Genomic DNA, 14,982 nt, shown 5'->3' on the forward strand with positions numbered 1-14,982 from the left:
AAACAAACAAACAGACTGGCTGATCGTGAAGACTATTTGTGGTTCAGCGTGGTGATTACGTGTACCTGAATATGTTGTAATGTCTGTTTCTACTTTTCAAAAGTATGCTGCATCATTTTCTCGAGCCGATGTGATGCATTGGAATCGATAATTCGATTATCTTTCGACAAAAAAAAAACTCGAGTCAGGAGAAACCTGTTTTGCACGTGGATCGAAGCACGACAGGGTAAATATGTATCTTAGCCTCTGTAGCAGGCTCTGCGTGCCATCAGAATAAAGCCTTACTCGTGGAGCCTGCCAGGGAGACTAATGTGTGTGTAAGCTCGACTGAAACACGACCGGGGTTGGTGACGTAGGAGTCAGACTCAAGCCTGGATTTGGTCCAGCAAATCTCCTTTCGTTGCACTGCGACCTTTTTGGCAGGTCTGGATTTATCTATCTGTTGCCGTCTGTTGATACATGAGAGTATGTCCACCTGCATACTATGTCCATAAATACAATGTATACTGATGCATCATAGCCGTTTAGACAGTATTACTGATAATGAAGAACAAATCAATGTTTTTAGAAATTAGACACTTTCCTTGTCAGCTGTCTATATTTACACATAAGGCTTACAGCGTTCAGCACCATGCACGTTTATTACTTGTACTTCCGTGACGGCTTTAGAAGTCTAATTGCCCATTTTTAGCTTTGATGCTGATTTATGTCCATGCACGATTTAGATCATGGACATCACAGCGTGGTTTTTGGTACATTTTAGAGGTAAAACATTGCCGACATTTCATGCACGATTCAGCTGTCAACGTATTGATGACGCATCTCCGTTTTTATTCTTCATTTCAGTTTAAGGTTGCATATCTTCCACCCAACCAACTTTAAAGAAATACAAATGCCCGCTGCAACATGGACATCTACAGACTATGCTGCGAGCTGGCTTACAGAAAATCCCAGAATACAATACCACCCCCCACCCCCCGACGGAGCCTCAAAAACAGTCCCAGGGTGCATCAGTCTTCAGCAGGAGTAACAGTCCCAGGGTGCATCAGTCTTCAGCAGGGAGGAACAGTCCCAGGGTGCATCAGTCTTCAGCAGGGAGGAACAGTCCCAGGGTGCATCAGTCTTCAGCAGGGAGGAACAGGGGCTCGTAAAACAGTCCCAGGGTGCTTAGCACGCAGATGATGCCGAACAGCCACAGGCAGAGCCGGTCGATCACTATGGCAACGAACTTCCACTCGTCGTTGATCTGAAGTACAACATGAAGGTCAAGGTCATTATGGCCAAAGGTCAAAGTGTACAATTCAAAGGTCACTGTGTAAAATTCAAAGGTCACTGTGTGCAATCCAAAGGTCATTGTCTGAAAGGCCACTGTGCAAATATCACTGTCTCCAGCATGCTTAGGTCCATACATATGTATCTGCGAATGATCCATAGTTATTTTCGAATGGCAGGGAGTTCAGTTAGGCCTAGAATAGGGTGCGTGTATAAAAGATACAGTAAGGAGGATTAACCTTTTATCATTCAAAACATGCATATATACAAGACATGTTCACCACAAACTGATAAAACATGCATATATACCAGACATGTTCACCACATACTGATAAAACATGCATATATACCAGACATGTTCACCACATACTGATAAAACATGCATATATACAAGACATGTTCACCTTATACTAATGAAACATGCATATATACCAGACACCACACATTAATACGGTATCTTCCCCAAACCTGTGACTCCTCGTCCAGATCCTTGAAGAAGCAGGTGACGACCTTGACGTTCCCGATGACCCTGCTGAGCTCGGGCGGCAGCTTGCCGGCCCGCTCCTCCTTCCCTCCCGGGGACCCGGGGCCCATCCTGCCGAAGGGCCGGCCCGTGGCGTCGTGCAGCACGCCGTTGTTGGCCGCGGGCTTGCTGTACAGGTCGATGTCGGGGTCCCACGTGTTGCTGTGCTCCTCGGCGCCCGCCTCGCCTTCCCCCGGCTGGTGCAGCCGCAGGATCCGCGGCAACACCCGGATAAACACGAGCCGGATCCAGCCGGGCATCTCGTGCGTGCTGGCCGTGCGGTGATGCACGTTCAGGATCATCACCGTGGCAACCGTTGTCATGGTAACGAACGTCATGGTAAAGATGAGATATTTGCCGATGAGCGGCACGTCCAGCGACGTGGAGGGGATGATGTCGGCGATCAGCAGCAGGAACACGGTCATGGCCAGCAGCACCGCCATGTTCAGCCCGATCTTCTCCCCGCAGTCGGACGGCAGGTAGAACACCAGGATGGACAGCGATGACGTCAGGATGCAGGGGATGATGAGGTTGATGATGTAGAACAGCGGCTTGCGCTGGATGATGAAGTCGAAGACGACGCGCACCTCCTTCTGGTTGGCCACCTTCCTGCAGGGCGACCTGAGGATGTTCCACTCTCCGGACTCCTTAAAGTCGTCCGTGGTGGCCGTGGCGTAGTCCAGCACGATGTCCAGCTCCTCGGGGCTGTACGTCCACGAGCCGAACTTCATGGAGCAGTTCTGCCGGTCGAACGGGAACTGCCGCACGTCGATGGCGCAGTTACTCTGGAAGATGGCGGGAGGCAGCCACTCCACCTTCCCGTCCGCGTACAGCAGAACCTTCGTGTACAGGGCCACTTCGTACTGGCCGTCTTTGCTACAGAAACAACCAGAAACAACACGTCATTGTCACAGCCATAACCACGCACAGGGCGATCGCGTACTGGCCGTCTTAACTACAGAAACAACCAGAGACAAAGGTCATAGTTAGAGCTAATAACCACAGGGCCACTTCGTACTGCCCGTCTTTACTACAGAAACAACCAGAAACAAAGGTCCTAGTTAGAGCTAATAACAACAGGGCGACTTCGTACTGGCCGTCTTTACTACAGATACAACCAGAAACAAAGGTCATAGTTAGAGCTAATAACCACAGGGCGACTTCGTACTGGCCGTCTTTACTACAGATACAACCAGAAACAAAGGTCATAGTTAGAGCTAATAACCACAGGGCCACTTCGTACTGCCCGTCTTTGCTGCAACTAGAAACAACTCATCATTGTCACAGATATAACTACAGGTTGACTTCGTATTGCCCGTCTTTGCTGCAAACCGAGACAATACGTCTTAGTTAGAGCCCATAACAACAATTCTGTAGAGGGCCACTTCGTACTGCCGTCTTTGCTGCAACTTTGCTACAACTAGGTGCAGCTGATAACCACTTTATGTCGGGTACAGAGTAAATTCGTACTCAATATCTTTCTAAGACAGGTATAGAATATCGGAAACACCATGCGCCATCAGTTCGGTCTAGTTATGTTGTAACAAAAGCATACATAAGGTAGAGTAACTTTAACAAACGTGGCGTCGGCGTGGCGTAACGGTTAGAGCGCTGAACTCGGAACCAATAGGTCCCGAGTTCGATGCTCACCTTGCCTGGACGTTGTGCCGTTGGGAAAGGCACTTAACACGACTTTCCCTGACGGTGAAGTGACGCCCACCGGGCCACTTAGGCTAATATGTTAAAATGTGTGCCAAAAAACACATACGGATTTGGTGCGCCAATGTGCCAACATCTGCACATTGACATCCACCAAGAGCCGTTAATTTTTTTTTTAAACTTTAACAAATATACGAATGACTTTTCAGGATAAACGTTACCAATGTTCTAACGTAACAGGCATGTATAAATCCTGTATAATTGATATGATGCTACTCAGTTACAAGCATGTATAAATGTATAAATCTTGTGTGATTGATATGATGCTACTCAGTTACAAGCATGTATAAATCCTGTATGATTGATATGATGCTACTCAGTTACTTGTATGATATGATGCTACTTAGTTACTTGTTCTAACGTTACAAGCATGTATAAATCCTGTATGATTGATATAATGCTACTCAGTTACTTGTTGAAGAGGACGATGTTGGGGTTCCAGACGGCCTCGGCAGGGACCCGGATGATGGTCAGGTTGTCGAACTCCGCCCTGTTCCAGGCCAGCCGGTGGTCGAACCAGCTCTGCCCCAGCCACACGTTCGTCTTCATCGTCTCCTCCTTCTCGTTCTGAAACAATGGAAACACGTAAAGCTGCTTAACTGTTATCTAAAGGCTGTGTAAAGATTGCGCAAAGGCTGTGTAAAGGGCGTGTAGAGGTTGTGTACAGATTGTGTAAAGGTTGTGTACAGATTGTGTAAAGGTTGTGTACAGATTGTGTAAAGGTCGTGTACAGATTGTGTAAAGGTCGTGTACAGCTTGTGTAAAGGTTGTGTACAGATTGTGTAAAGGTTGTGTACAGATTGTGTAAAGGTTGTGTACAGATTGTGTAAAGGTTGTGTGCAGATTGTGTAAAGGTTGTGTAGAGGTTATGTACAGATTGTGTAAAGGTTGTGTACAGATTGTGTAAAGGTTGTGTGCAGATTGTGTTAAGGTTGTGTGCAGATTGTGTAGAGGTTGTGTGCAGATTGTGTAAAGGTTGTGTAAAGGGCTTGTAGAGGTTGTGTACAGATTGTGTAAAGGTTGTGTACGGATTGTGTAAAGGTTGTGTACAGATTGTGTAGAGGTTGTGTACAGATTGTGTAAAGGTTGTGTAAAGAGTGTGTAGAGGTTGTGTACAGATTGTGTACAGGTTGTGTGCAGATTGTTTAAAGGTTATGTACAGATTGTGTACAGATTGCGTAAAGGTTGTGTAAAGGGTGTGTAGAGGTTGTGTACAGATTGTGTAAAGGTTATGTACGGATTGTGTAAAGGTTGTGTGCAGATTGTGTAAAGGTTATGTACAGATTGTGTAAAGGTTGTGTACAGATTGCGTAAAGGTTGTGTAAAGGGTGTGTAGAGGTTGTGTAAAGATTGTGTAAAGGTTGTGTACAGATTGTGTAAAGGTTGTGTACAGATTGTGTAAAGGTTGTGTACAGATTGTGTAAAGGTTGTGTACAGATTGTGTAAAGGTTATGTACGGATTGTGTAAAGGTTGTGTACAGATTGTGTAAAGGTTATGTACGGATTGTGTAAAGGTTGTGTACAGATTGTGTAAAGGTTGTGTACAGATTGTGTTAAGGTTGTGTACAGATTGTGTAAAGGTTATGTACGGATTGTGTAAAGGTTGTGTACAGATTGTGTAAAGGTTATGTACGGATTGTGTAAAGGTTGTGTACAGATTGTGTAAAGGTTGTGTACAGATTGTGTAAAGGTTGTGTACAGATTGTGTAAAGGTTGTGTACAGATTGTGTAAAGGTTGTGTACAGATTGTGTAAAGGTTATGTACGGATTGTGTAAAGGTTGTGTACAGATTGTGTAAAGGTTGTGTACAGATTGTGTAAAGGTTGTGTACAGATTGTGTAAAGGTTGTGTGCAGATTGTGTAAAGGTTGTGTGCAGATTGTGTAAAGGTTGTGTACAGATTGTGTACAGATTGTGTAGAGGTGAGCATGCAGAGGTACGCACCAGGCTGATCAACTGAGATATACTCAAGTAGAAATGGACAGTGATCACTTCATCCGGGGACTTCGCAGGGCGGATTGTGGGGTTGTACCCCCGCTCCTCAAAGAGCATGCGCACCAGATTTTCCTCTGACGTTGCTCCATGGACACCTGGGCAAACAGAAATATACAGGAGGATCAACAACACTGGTCAACAGACAGGAAAAAAAGACTCGCCTTCATGTAAAGCTATGTTTCATCTGTAACGAAAACCGTTCCCCATACGTGGTAAATCTTGTTTGGTCTAAGCCGTTTTGCTTAGGATATGTATAGTGTTAACTGCATGCCTTCGTTGTTGCGTTTTAGGACTTTTCAACCATTATCAGCTATGGCTTAAATCATTCTTCAGTCTGTAGAGTAAGACATTAAACAGGCTTAGGTCTGGTATGCTGGTCGGCAATGGCAGGATATACAAGACAGAATCTCAATGATCCTCAATTGATTCATACGCAAAGAAAGGGTTATTTGTTTGCAGATCCTAATGCTGATTAGCCAAAATTAAGTTACATGCACATGTTTGATTCGATGTGACCGAAGACAAATTACGTGTTCCGTCTAAATCTTATCCCCATCATGGTGTCTGTAATGTGATTATGGAACTGAATCCCGGCGCGGAATGCGGTGCTGTTTGTACGTATGTGCAGGATGTGATACTAATAGCGCGGGAGTAGCGTGTGGCTGTCGCGTCGTGCTGAATGTAACCTCTGTTTCCCCACGGCTCCCTTTCCCCCGGACATGGCCCAGCACCATAACACATGGCCCAGCACCATAACACATGGCCCAGCACCATCACATGAACCTGAAACATACTTCCCGCCACCTCTGGACGGGCGCCGATCGCTGTGCAAATTGAATAAGTCCCTTCGTACCCCGGGTTACGCCGAGAACGTTACTCGCTATATATAGCCGGGATATGCGGCCGCCAACACGCCAGCCTGTCAGAGCCTGCATGTCACTCCGATAGACATTCATACCGACAGACTAACAACCGTCTCATCAGGGGAAAATAAGCCAATTTTGTACCATTTTGTCAGCTGCTAAACAGTTTTAGGTAAATCATAACATGTTTTCCAACAGACATTTGGTCGCCACAATAATTGTGCATCTCAGGTTTCTGCGTATTTGTAATTCTGAAAGCATTTTTCCGTAGAAAAGACTGATCACGATGTGCTTTTCTATGACTACTGATCAGACAACTCCCACTTGCTCCTGACTTTAACTTAGAATTGTGACAAGTACACTGTAAACATTTCTGAATGCCTAGCACGGTAAGAGTCGCATTATCATGGCGCTTACCGGGAAGTCCGCAGGTTACGGTCCACAGCAGAAACACCGCGGCAGCAGCGCTGGCCTCCATGTCTCAGAACAAACCAACACTAAGAAGTAACCACAAAATACTCCCGACAAAACACTCCCCACACCCGCGGTCACGCGTCTGACGATAACTCCAGCAGGGGCTGGTGACAATGGTCGGGGCTGCAGCAGACGAGCCTTGGGCAGGTCTAACTCCTGATGATAATACTGGAGGTGACAGTGGCTGGAAGCTGTGCTAGGTATGACGCGATTGGTGACTGTGGCTCAGTTACGAGGCTGGTCCTAACTCTGGAGGGGATTAGGGACAGTGGCACATTGGGGATTGGTGACAGTGGCTCAGTTACGAGGCTGGTCCTAACTCTGGAGGGGATTGGTGACAGTGGCCGACCTCTTTAACCCAGCAGTATACATTACCCTGACAGTAACCGGAGAGGATGGCCCACTCATACCGGGACCGCCACTGGTTGTACACATTGCCCAGTTCATGAGGGCTATTACCGACAGTCAAAACAGTGTGGACTTATACAGAAGTTCATGAGGGCTCTTACCGACAGTCAAAACAGTGTGGACTTATACAGAAGTTCATGAGGGCTCTTACCGACAATAAAGAACACAGTGGACTTATACAGAATTCCACGAGAGCTCTTACCGACAGTAAAAAAAACTCAGTGGACTTATACATAAGTTCACGAGGGCTCTTACCGACAGTACAAATCTCAGTGGACTTATACAGAAGTTCATGTGGGAAAATAATGTGCCATTTTTTATATTCTTCCAGTTTGTTTTATGCTTGAAACTTAATTGAGTACGAATGCCTAATAAAACAAATGAGCAGAATCTTCCAGTATCATGATCTTAAAAGAACCAGGGCGTAGAAATACTAGTAATGCAATTCAATCCTTTGTCATATTCTAGTGAGAATCCAGAAATGACCTTAGATGTTTGCGACAGATTGAAAGATAGGATTGCTAATGTTTCAAACAGTATCTCCGCTAGGAGCGCTCTTGTTACACAAAGTAACACCTCCACGAGAGCTATTGTTAGAGTATCTCTGCTATAGCTAGGAAAGCTATGGTTACACACAGTTTCCCTGCTAGTAGAGCTATTGTCATACACAGTTTCCCCGCTAGTAGAGCTATTGTCATACACAGTTTCCCCGCTAGGAGAGCTATTGTCATACACAGTTTTGCCGCTAGTAGAGCTATTGTCATACACAGTTTCCCCGGTAGTAGAGCAATTGTTACATGACAGGAACATGGGTTGGTTCTACGTCACCCCGACAGGAACATGGGTTGGTTTTACATCACCCCGACAGGAACATGGGTTGGTTCTACGTCACCCCGACAGGAACATGGGTGGGTTTTACATCACCCCGAGAGGAACATGGGTCGGAAGAACAGCCCCAGGGTGACCAGCACGCAGACGGCGAGGAACAGAAGCAGACACAGCTTGTCGATGACGCGGGCCACGAACTGCCACTCGTCGTTCACCTGAAAGGAGCACGGACATTATACATAATCGTCTCGAGGGCCTCAAAGCTGTTGAACACGCTAATGTTCAAATGGTTGACAGACACACGTTTCCAATTTTTATTTCGATTATTCACTATCCTGCATTTGAAATAGATGTGTGTTCGTTTTAGTCCGTTGTGTTCAAGCTAAAACAAACAGGTTATTGCTGTTTGGCAGGTCAAACCCTCATCTACGCATGTGCAATGTACGCATGAAGCCACACTACGAAGTGATTCATTTAGAAAAATTCCAACCTCCGAATCCTCATCCGTAGACTTGAAGAAGTCTGCGATAGTGTTCAGGTTCTTCACAGCCTTGCCGATCTCCGGCCCCAGTCTGCGGGTGGACCCGCGCTCCTCCCTCGGGCCGGAGGGGCCATCCGACCCGTCCGTGTCGATGACCCGGTCCGGGGAGAAGTGCGGGGCGCCGTTCCGAACCTTCTCCGTCACCTCCTCCTCCTCCTTCTCCATCCGCAGCACCCCGGGAAGCACGTCGATAAACACGAACCGGATCCAGGCGGGCATCTCGTGCGTGCTGGCCGTGCGGTGGTGCACGTTCAGCACCATGGTGGTGGCCACGGTGGTCATAGTCACGAAGATCATGGTGAAGATCAGGTACTTCCCGATAAGAGGCACTGCTAGCGACGTGGAGGGGATGATGTCGGCGATCAGCAGCAGGAACACCGTCATGGCCAGCAGCACCGCCATGTTCAGCCCGATCTTCTCCCCGCAGTCGGATGGCAGGTAGAACACCAGGATGGACAGGGATGACACCAGGATGCAGGGGATGATGAGGTTGATGATGTAGAACAGCGGCTTGCGCTGGATGATGAAGTCGAAGATGACGCGGACCTTGTTACCCCCCGCGACGCGCCTGGCGGGGGAGTCCAGGATGTCCCACTCGCCGCTCGGCTTGAAGTCGTCCATGGTCGCCCTGTCCACCACGAGTCGCACGTCCACCTCCCGACTGTCGTACGTCCAGGAGCCGAACTTCATGCTGCAGTTCTGCCGGTCGAACGGGAACTGCACCACGTCTACCGCGCACGCGCTCATGAAGATGGCGGGAGGCAGCCACTCCACCAGCCCGTTGGAGCTGATCAGGACTTTCGTGAACAGGGCGACGTCGTACTGGCCGTCCTTACTGTAACAAAAGGTAACAAACCATTATATCAGGCAATGTCGTACTGGCCGTCCTTACTGTAACAAAAGGTAACAAACCATTATATCAGGCAATGTCGTACTGACCGTCCTTACTGTAGCAGGAAAATAACAAAACATTAGGTAACATCGTACTGGCCGTCCTTACTGTAACAAAAGGTAACAAACCATCATATTAATCAATGTCCTACTGGCCGTCCTTACTGTAACAAAAGGTAACAAACCATCATATTAATCAATGTCCTACTGGCCGTCCTTACTGTAACAAAAGGTAACAAACCATCATATTAATCAATGTCCTACTGGCCGTCCTTACTGTAACAAAAGGTAACAAACCATTATATCAGGCAATGTCGTACTGGCCGTCCTTACTGTAACAAAAGGTAACAAACCATTATATCAGGCAATGTCGTACTGACCGTCCTTACTGTAGCAGGAAAATAACAAAACATTAGGTAACATCGTACTGGCCGTCCTTACTGTAACAAAAGGTAACAAACCATCATATTAATCAATGTCCTACTGGCCGTCCTTACTGTAACAAAAGGTAACAAACCATTACATTAGGCAAAGTCGTACTGGCCGTCCTTACTGTAACAAAAGGTAACAAACCATCATATTAATCAATGTCCTACTGGCCGTCCTTACTGTAACAAAAGGTAACAAACCATTACATTAGGCAAAGTCGTACTGGCCGTCCTTACTGTAACAAAAGGTAACAAACCATCATATTAATCAATGTCCTACTGGCCGTCCTTACTGTAACAAGAGGTAACAAACCATTATATCAGGCAATGTCGTACTGGCCGTCCTTACTGTAACAAAAGGTAACAAACCATTATATCAGGCAATGTCGTACTGGCCGTCCTTACTGTAACAAAAGGTAACAAACCATTATATCAGGCAATGTCGTACTGACCGTCCTTACTGTAGCAGGAAAATAACAAAACATTAGGTAACATCGTACTGGCCGTCCTTACTGTAACAAAAGGTAACAAACCATCATATTAATCAATGTCCTACTGGCCGTCCTTACTGTAACAAAAGGTAACAAACCATTACATTAGGCAAAGTCGTACTGGCCGTCCTTACTGTAACAAAAGGTAACAAACCATCATATTAATCAATGTCCTACTGGCCGTCCTTACTGTAACAAAAGGTAACAAACCATTACATTAGGCAAAGTCGTACTGGCCGTCCTTACTGTAACAAAAGGTAACAAACCATCATATTAATCAATGTCGTACTGGCCGTCCTTACTGTAACAAGAGGTAACAAACCATTATATCAGGCAATGTCGTACTGGCCGTCCTTACTGTAACAAAAGGTAACAAACCATTATATCAGGCAATGTCGTACTGACCGTCCTTACTGTAACAAAAGGTAACAAACCATTATATCAGGCAATGTCGTACTGACCGTCCTTACTGTAACAAAAGGTAACAAACCATTACATTAGGCAAAGTCGTACTGGCCGTCCTTACTGTAACAAAAGGTAACAAACCATTACATTAGGCAAAGTCGTACTGGCCGTCCTTACTGTAACAAAAGGTAACAAACCATCATATTAATCAATGTCCTACTGGCCGTCCTTACTGTAACAAAAGGTAACAAACCATTACATTAGGCAAAGTCGTACTGGCCGTCCTTACTGTAACAAAAGGTAACAAACCATTAAATTAGGCAATGTCGTACTGACCGTCCTTACTGTAACAAAAGGTAACAAACCATCATATTAATCAATGTCCTACTGGCCGTCCTTACTGTAACAAAAGGTAACAAACCATTACATTAGGCAAAGTCGTACTGGCCGTCCTTACTGTAACAAAAGGTAACAAACCATCATATTAATCAATGTCCTACTGGCCGTCCTTACTGTAACAAAAGGTAACAAACCATTACATTAGGCAAAGTCGTACTGGCCGTCCTTACTGTAACAAAAGGTAACAAACCATTAAATTAGGCAATGTCGTACTGACCGTCCTTACTGTAACAAAAGGTAACAAACCATCATATTAATCAATGTCCTACTGGCCGTCCTTACTGTAACAAAAGGTAACAAACCATTACATTAGGCAAAGTCGTACTGGCCGTCCTTACTGTAACAAAAGGTAACAAACCATCATATTAATCAATGTCCTACTGGCCGTCCTTACTGTAACAAAAGGTAACAAACCATTACATTAGGCAAAGTCGTACTGGCCGTCCTTACTGTAACAAAAGGTAACAAACCATTATATTAGGCAATGTCGTACTGACCGTCCTTACTGTAACCAGACATAATAAACCATTAGGCTACGTCGTACTGCCCGTCTTTGCTGCTACCAGAAAAAAAACAAAGCAACGTTTTACCGCCCGTCTTTGCTGAAACAAAAAACAACAACAACAACAACAAAAATTGCAAGGGGACATCGTACTGGTCATTTTAATGATATACAGAAAACGTACAGAAATGACAGACATTAATTGAAAAACAAATGTACACGTGCAGAAATGAAAAAAAGTGACAATCCTCATCAGGCGTACTTGTTGAACAGGACTATATCGGGTTTCCAGACGGCTTCAGCAGGGGCGCGGATGGTTTTCTGGTTGTTGAAGAGTTTGTGGTTCCACGTGAGGCGGTGGTCGAACCAGCTCTGGCCCAGCCACACGTTCGTCTTCATAGCCTCCTCCTTCTCATTCTGCAGGGACATAAAAGGCACTAATTTAACAGTCACTAATTAAACCTGTCATATAGGTCACCTAAAACCTTCTCGTTCTGCAGGGACATAAAAGGCACTAATTTAACAGGCACTAATTAAACCTGTCATATAGGTCACCTAAAACCTTCTCGTTCTGCAGGGACATAAAAGGCACTAATTTAACAGGCACTAATTAAACCTGTCATATAGGTCACCTAAAACCTTCTCATTCTGCAGGGACATAAAAGGCACTAATTTAACAGGCACTAATTAAACCTGTCATATAGGTCACCTAAAACCTTGTCGTTCTGCCGAAAGGAAAGGTATGGAGGCAACCTGAAACCTGCTACGGAAAGACTGATCAAAGAAGCATTTATTGTGTCATGTCACAAAGAAGCTGGGAGAAATGCTAATCTGTGCAAAATGACCGCTGAAGTCTTCTGCCAATGGAGCCGATTTTATTTTCAGTTCGGCATTTTGCTGCTTGTATCACCTGCATGCATGTCTGTTGCAGTTCGACTTTCTTCTGCATGGTGCGCATCTGTACCATTCTCGTCTGTTACATAGCTTATCAAGCCCCCATTCCTTTAGACGGTTTCGACTTCATTGTGGCCTTAATCGGATGTTGGCGTATTCGTTGTCTTCATAATTCGAATATCATGCAAAATATAAAAGTATGAATGAAAATATAACAAAACACACGTAAAGCGTAAAAGGGCAATTTTCATCTATAAAAATTCGTTAAGCGCTTAAATTGCTCGGTCTCAGTGCGGTCTCAGTGCGGTCTCAGTGCGGTCTCAGTGCGGTCTCAGTGCGGTCGCTGCGAGGTCGGCGACCTAGTGCAATGTGGTTGTTACTAGGATGTCTAACGTTCATCGACGCATTCTCGTCTATTCTCAGTCACTATTGTCTTTGGACACATTAGCTTATTATGCATTTTAAGGATTAGAAGTAGTAGTATATATAATAGATATAAGATGGCAGTTACGCATGCGCAGTAACTCAGATTTACCAGACTGATCAGTTGGGATATCGTCAAGGAGAAGTTCACTGTAGTGACGTCATCAAACCTCTTGAACGGCCGGGTCATCGGGTTGTAGCCTTGCTCGTCGAACAGCATGCGCACTAGCCTCTCCTCTGACTCTGCTCCATGGACGCCTTAAATGGAAACAGGTTTATTATCGGTGTGGGGTTTATTATCGGTGTGGGGTTTATTATCGGTGTGGGGTTTATTATCGGTGTGGGGTTTATTGGAAACAGGTGTATTATCGGTGTGGGGTTTATTATCGGTGTTGGGTTTATTGGAAACAGGTGTATTATCGGTGTGGGGTTTATTATCGGTGTGGGGTTTATTATCGGTGTGGGGTTTATTATCGGTGTGGGGTTTATTATCGGTGTGGGGTTTATTATCGGTGTGGGGTTTATTATCGGTGTGGGGTTTATTATCGGTGTGGGATTTATTATCGGTGTGGGATTTATTATGGGTGTGGGGTTTATTATAGGTGTGGGGTTTATTATCGGTGTGGGGTTTATTGGAAACAGGTGCATTATCGGTGTGGGGTTTATTGGAAACAGGTGCATTATCGGTGTGGGGTTTATTGGAAACAAGTGCATTATCAGTGTGGGATTATTTAGAACAGGTATGTTATCGGGATGAGGTTTATTGGAAACAGGTACATCATCGGGGTTTGGTTTATTGGCCGTTCCATTATGGTGTTTGGTTTATTGGTAGCTTACTCTCGAGATCTCTAGAATGCATAATAAAGTCTCATTAACTACAAGAGGCAGCGGTGACGATTCTGCTACTTCGAAATAACTTGAAAGCGGACGTGCAAGTGAGATGAGGACAACTTCTTCACAAAGGTTTTGTCCACATGAGACGAGAACGGTCAAATGTTTCACAAAGATGCCCTTAATTTTTCTGTTATCCAAAAATATCGCAGAATCATGACCAACAAATCGGGTCCAATACAGGTACTATAAAACTATAAAAGTTATTTTATTTTACTGATCTCGGCAGACGAAACAACTGTCAAATTATCACCAGTAGTTTGAAACATGTGCGCCAAGGCGTGACGTCATGTTGTCATGCGCGGACACCCCGCGACCCGGACGCACGGTAAGGCTCATTCCGACAATTTTACCCTCTACAAATAGAACAGAAAAATGCCGCACGTTATGGATCTACCACCCAGAAACTAGAGCAGCCGGACATGCAGCCAAATAAACAGTTAAATGTGCCGAGTTTTAGATGGAAGCACAACGTCTGACACACAGACAATAATGCAGACTGAAACAGGGACTTTGATTGATGCATCAAGGATATGACAGAGGTTTACATCATAAAACAGACTCTAATCCAACAAACCTGCTCTTCCACTTGCAGATACAGTCACTGATATGCCAGCTACTTTATGCATGGTTCCTACAGCATAACTTACAGCGGGCACTCACCTAACCGTCCCAACATGGGCAGAAAAAGAAGAATCACCGCTGTGACGTGAAGCATGTTGTTGAACGTACAGGCTGATGTCTGGTGGAGTGGCGGACTAAATAGAGCCGTGACGTCACAAACTTGACCCTGACAGCTCGGATGTCGTCAGTCCGTGACGGACGGGGGATGGGCAGCCTGTCATATCTGGTCCCGTTATCGGACCATCTTAAATGTTAGCTTGTAGTCAGATCAATGACCAGTTTTCTTTAAATTGCTCTCCCGATGGTCTTAAACTCCTCAATTTACATTAAACTTATCCGAGGCAAAACTTTACTTTCGTACTAAATTCTCACCTTCTTCTCATCGTGACGCCTTTAGGCCAACGGTCTGTTA

At 45.3% G+C, this 14,982-nt stretch overlaps 2 protein-coding genes across 3 annotated transcripts; both read right to left on the reverse strand.

The window, feature by feature from the left end:
• Positions 1–128: 128 nt before the first annotated feature.
• Positions 129–7,058, reverse strand: LOC136427106 (neuronal acetylcholine receptor subunit beta-4-like). The gene is made up of 5 exons (XM_066415822.1): positions 6,789–7,058; positions 5,458–5,603; positions 3,927–4,081; positions 1,741–2,671; positions 129–1,246 (listed from the first exon to the last, which is right to left on the reverse strand). Exons 1-5 carry the CDS (start codon positions 6,847–6,849, stop codon positions 1,118–1,120), a joined length of 1,422 nt encoding a protein of 473 aa, XP_066271919.1. The 5' UTR covers positions 6,850–7,058; the 3' UTR covers positions 129–1,117.
• Positions 7,059–7,575: 517 nt separating this feature from the next.
• LOC136427107 (neuronal acetylcholine receptor subunit beta-4-like) lies at positions 7,576–14,801 on the reverse strand. 2 transcript variants are annotated; one of them, XM_066415824.1, is made up of 4 exons: positions 14,610–14,801; positions 12,001–12,155; positions 8,572–9,457; positions 7,576–8,296 (listed from the first exon to the last, which is right to left on the reverse strand). In XM_066415824.1, the coding sequence occupies exons 2-4, from the start codon at positions 12,135–12,137 to the stop codon at positions 8,174–8,176; spliced, it is 1,146 nt and encodes a 381-aa protein (XP_066271921.1). In that variant the 5' UTR covers positions 12,138–12,155; positions 14,610–14,801; the 3' UTR covers positions 7,576–8,173. The 2 variants fall into 2 exon arrangements, with proteins under 2 accessions (XP_066271921.1, XP_066271920.1); XM_066415823.1 differs by lacking the exon at positions 14,610–14,801 and adding an exon at positions 13,168–13,323.
• Between the last annotated feature and the right edge of the window lie 181 nt (positions 14,802–14,982).

The sequence above is a fragment of the Branchiostoma lanceolatum genome, chromosome 2, assembly GCF_035083965.1.
Source record: "Branchiostoma lanceolatum isolate klBraLanc5 chromosome 2, klBraLanc5.hap2, whole genome shotgun sequence".
Classification (NCBI taxonomy): domain Eukaryota; kingdom Metazoa; phylum Chordata; class Leptocardii; order Amphioxiformes; family Branchiostomatidae; genus Branchiostoma; species Branchiostoma lanceolatum.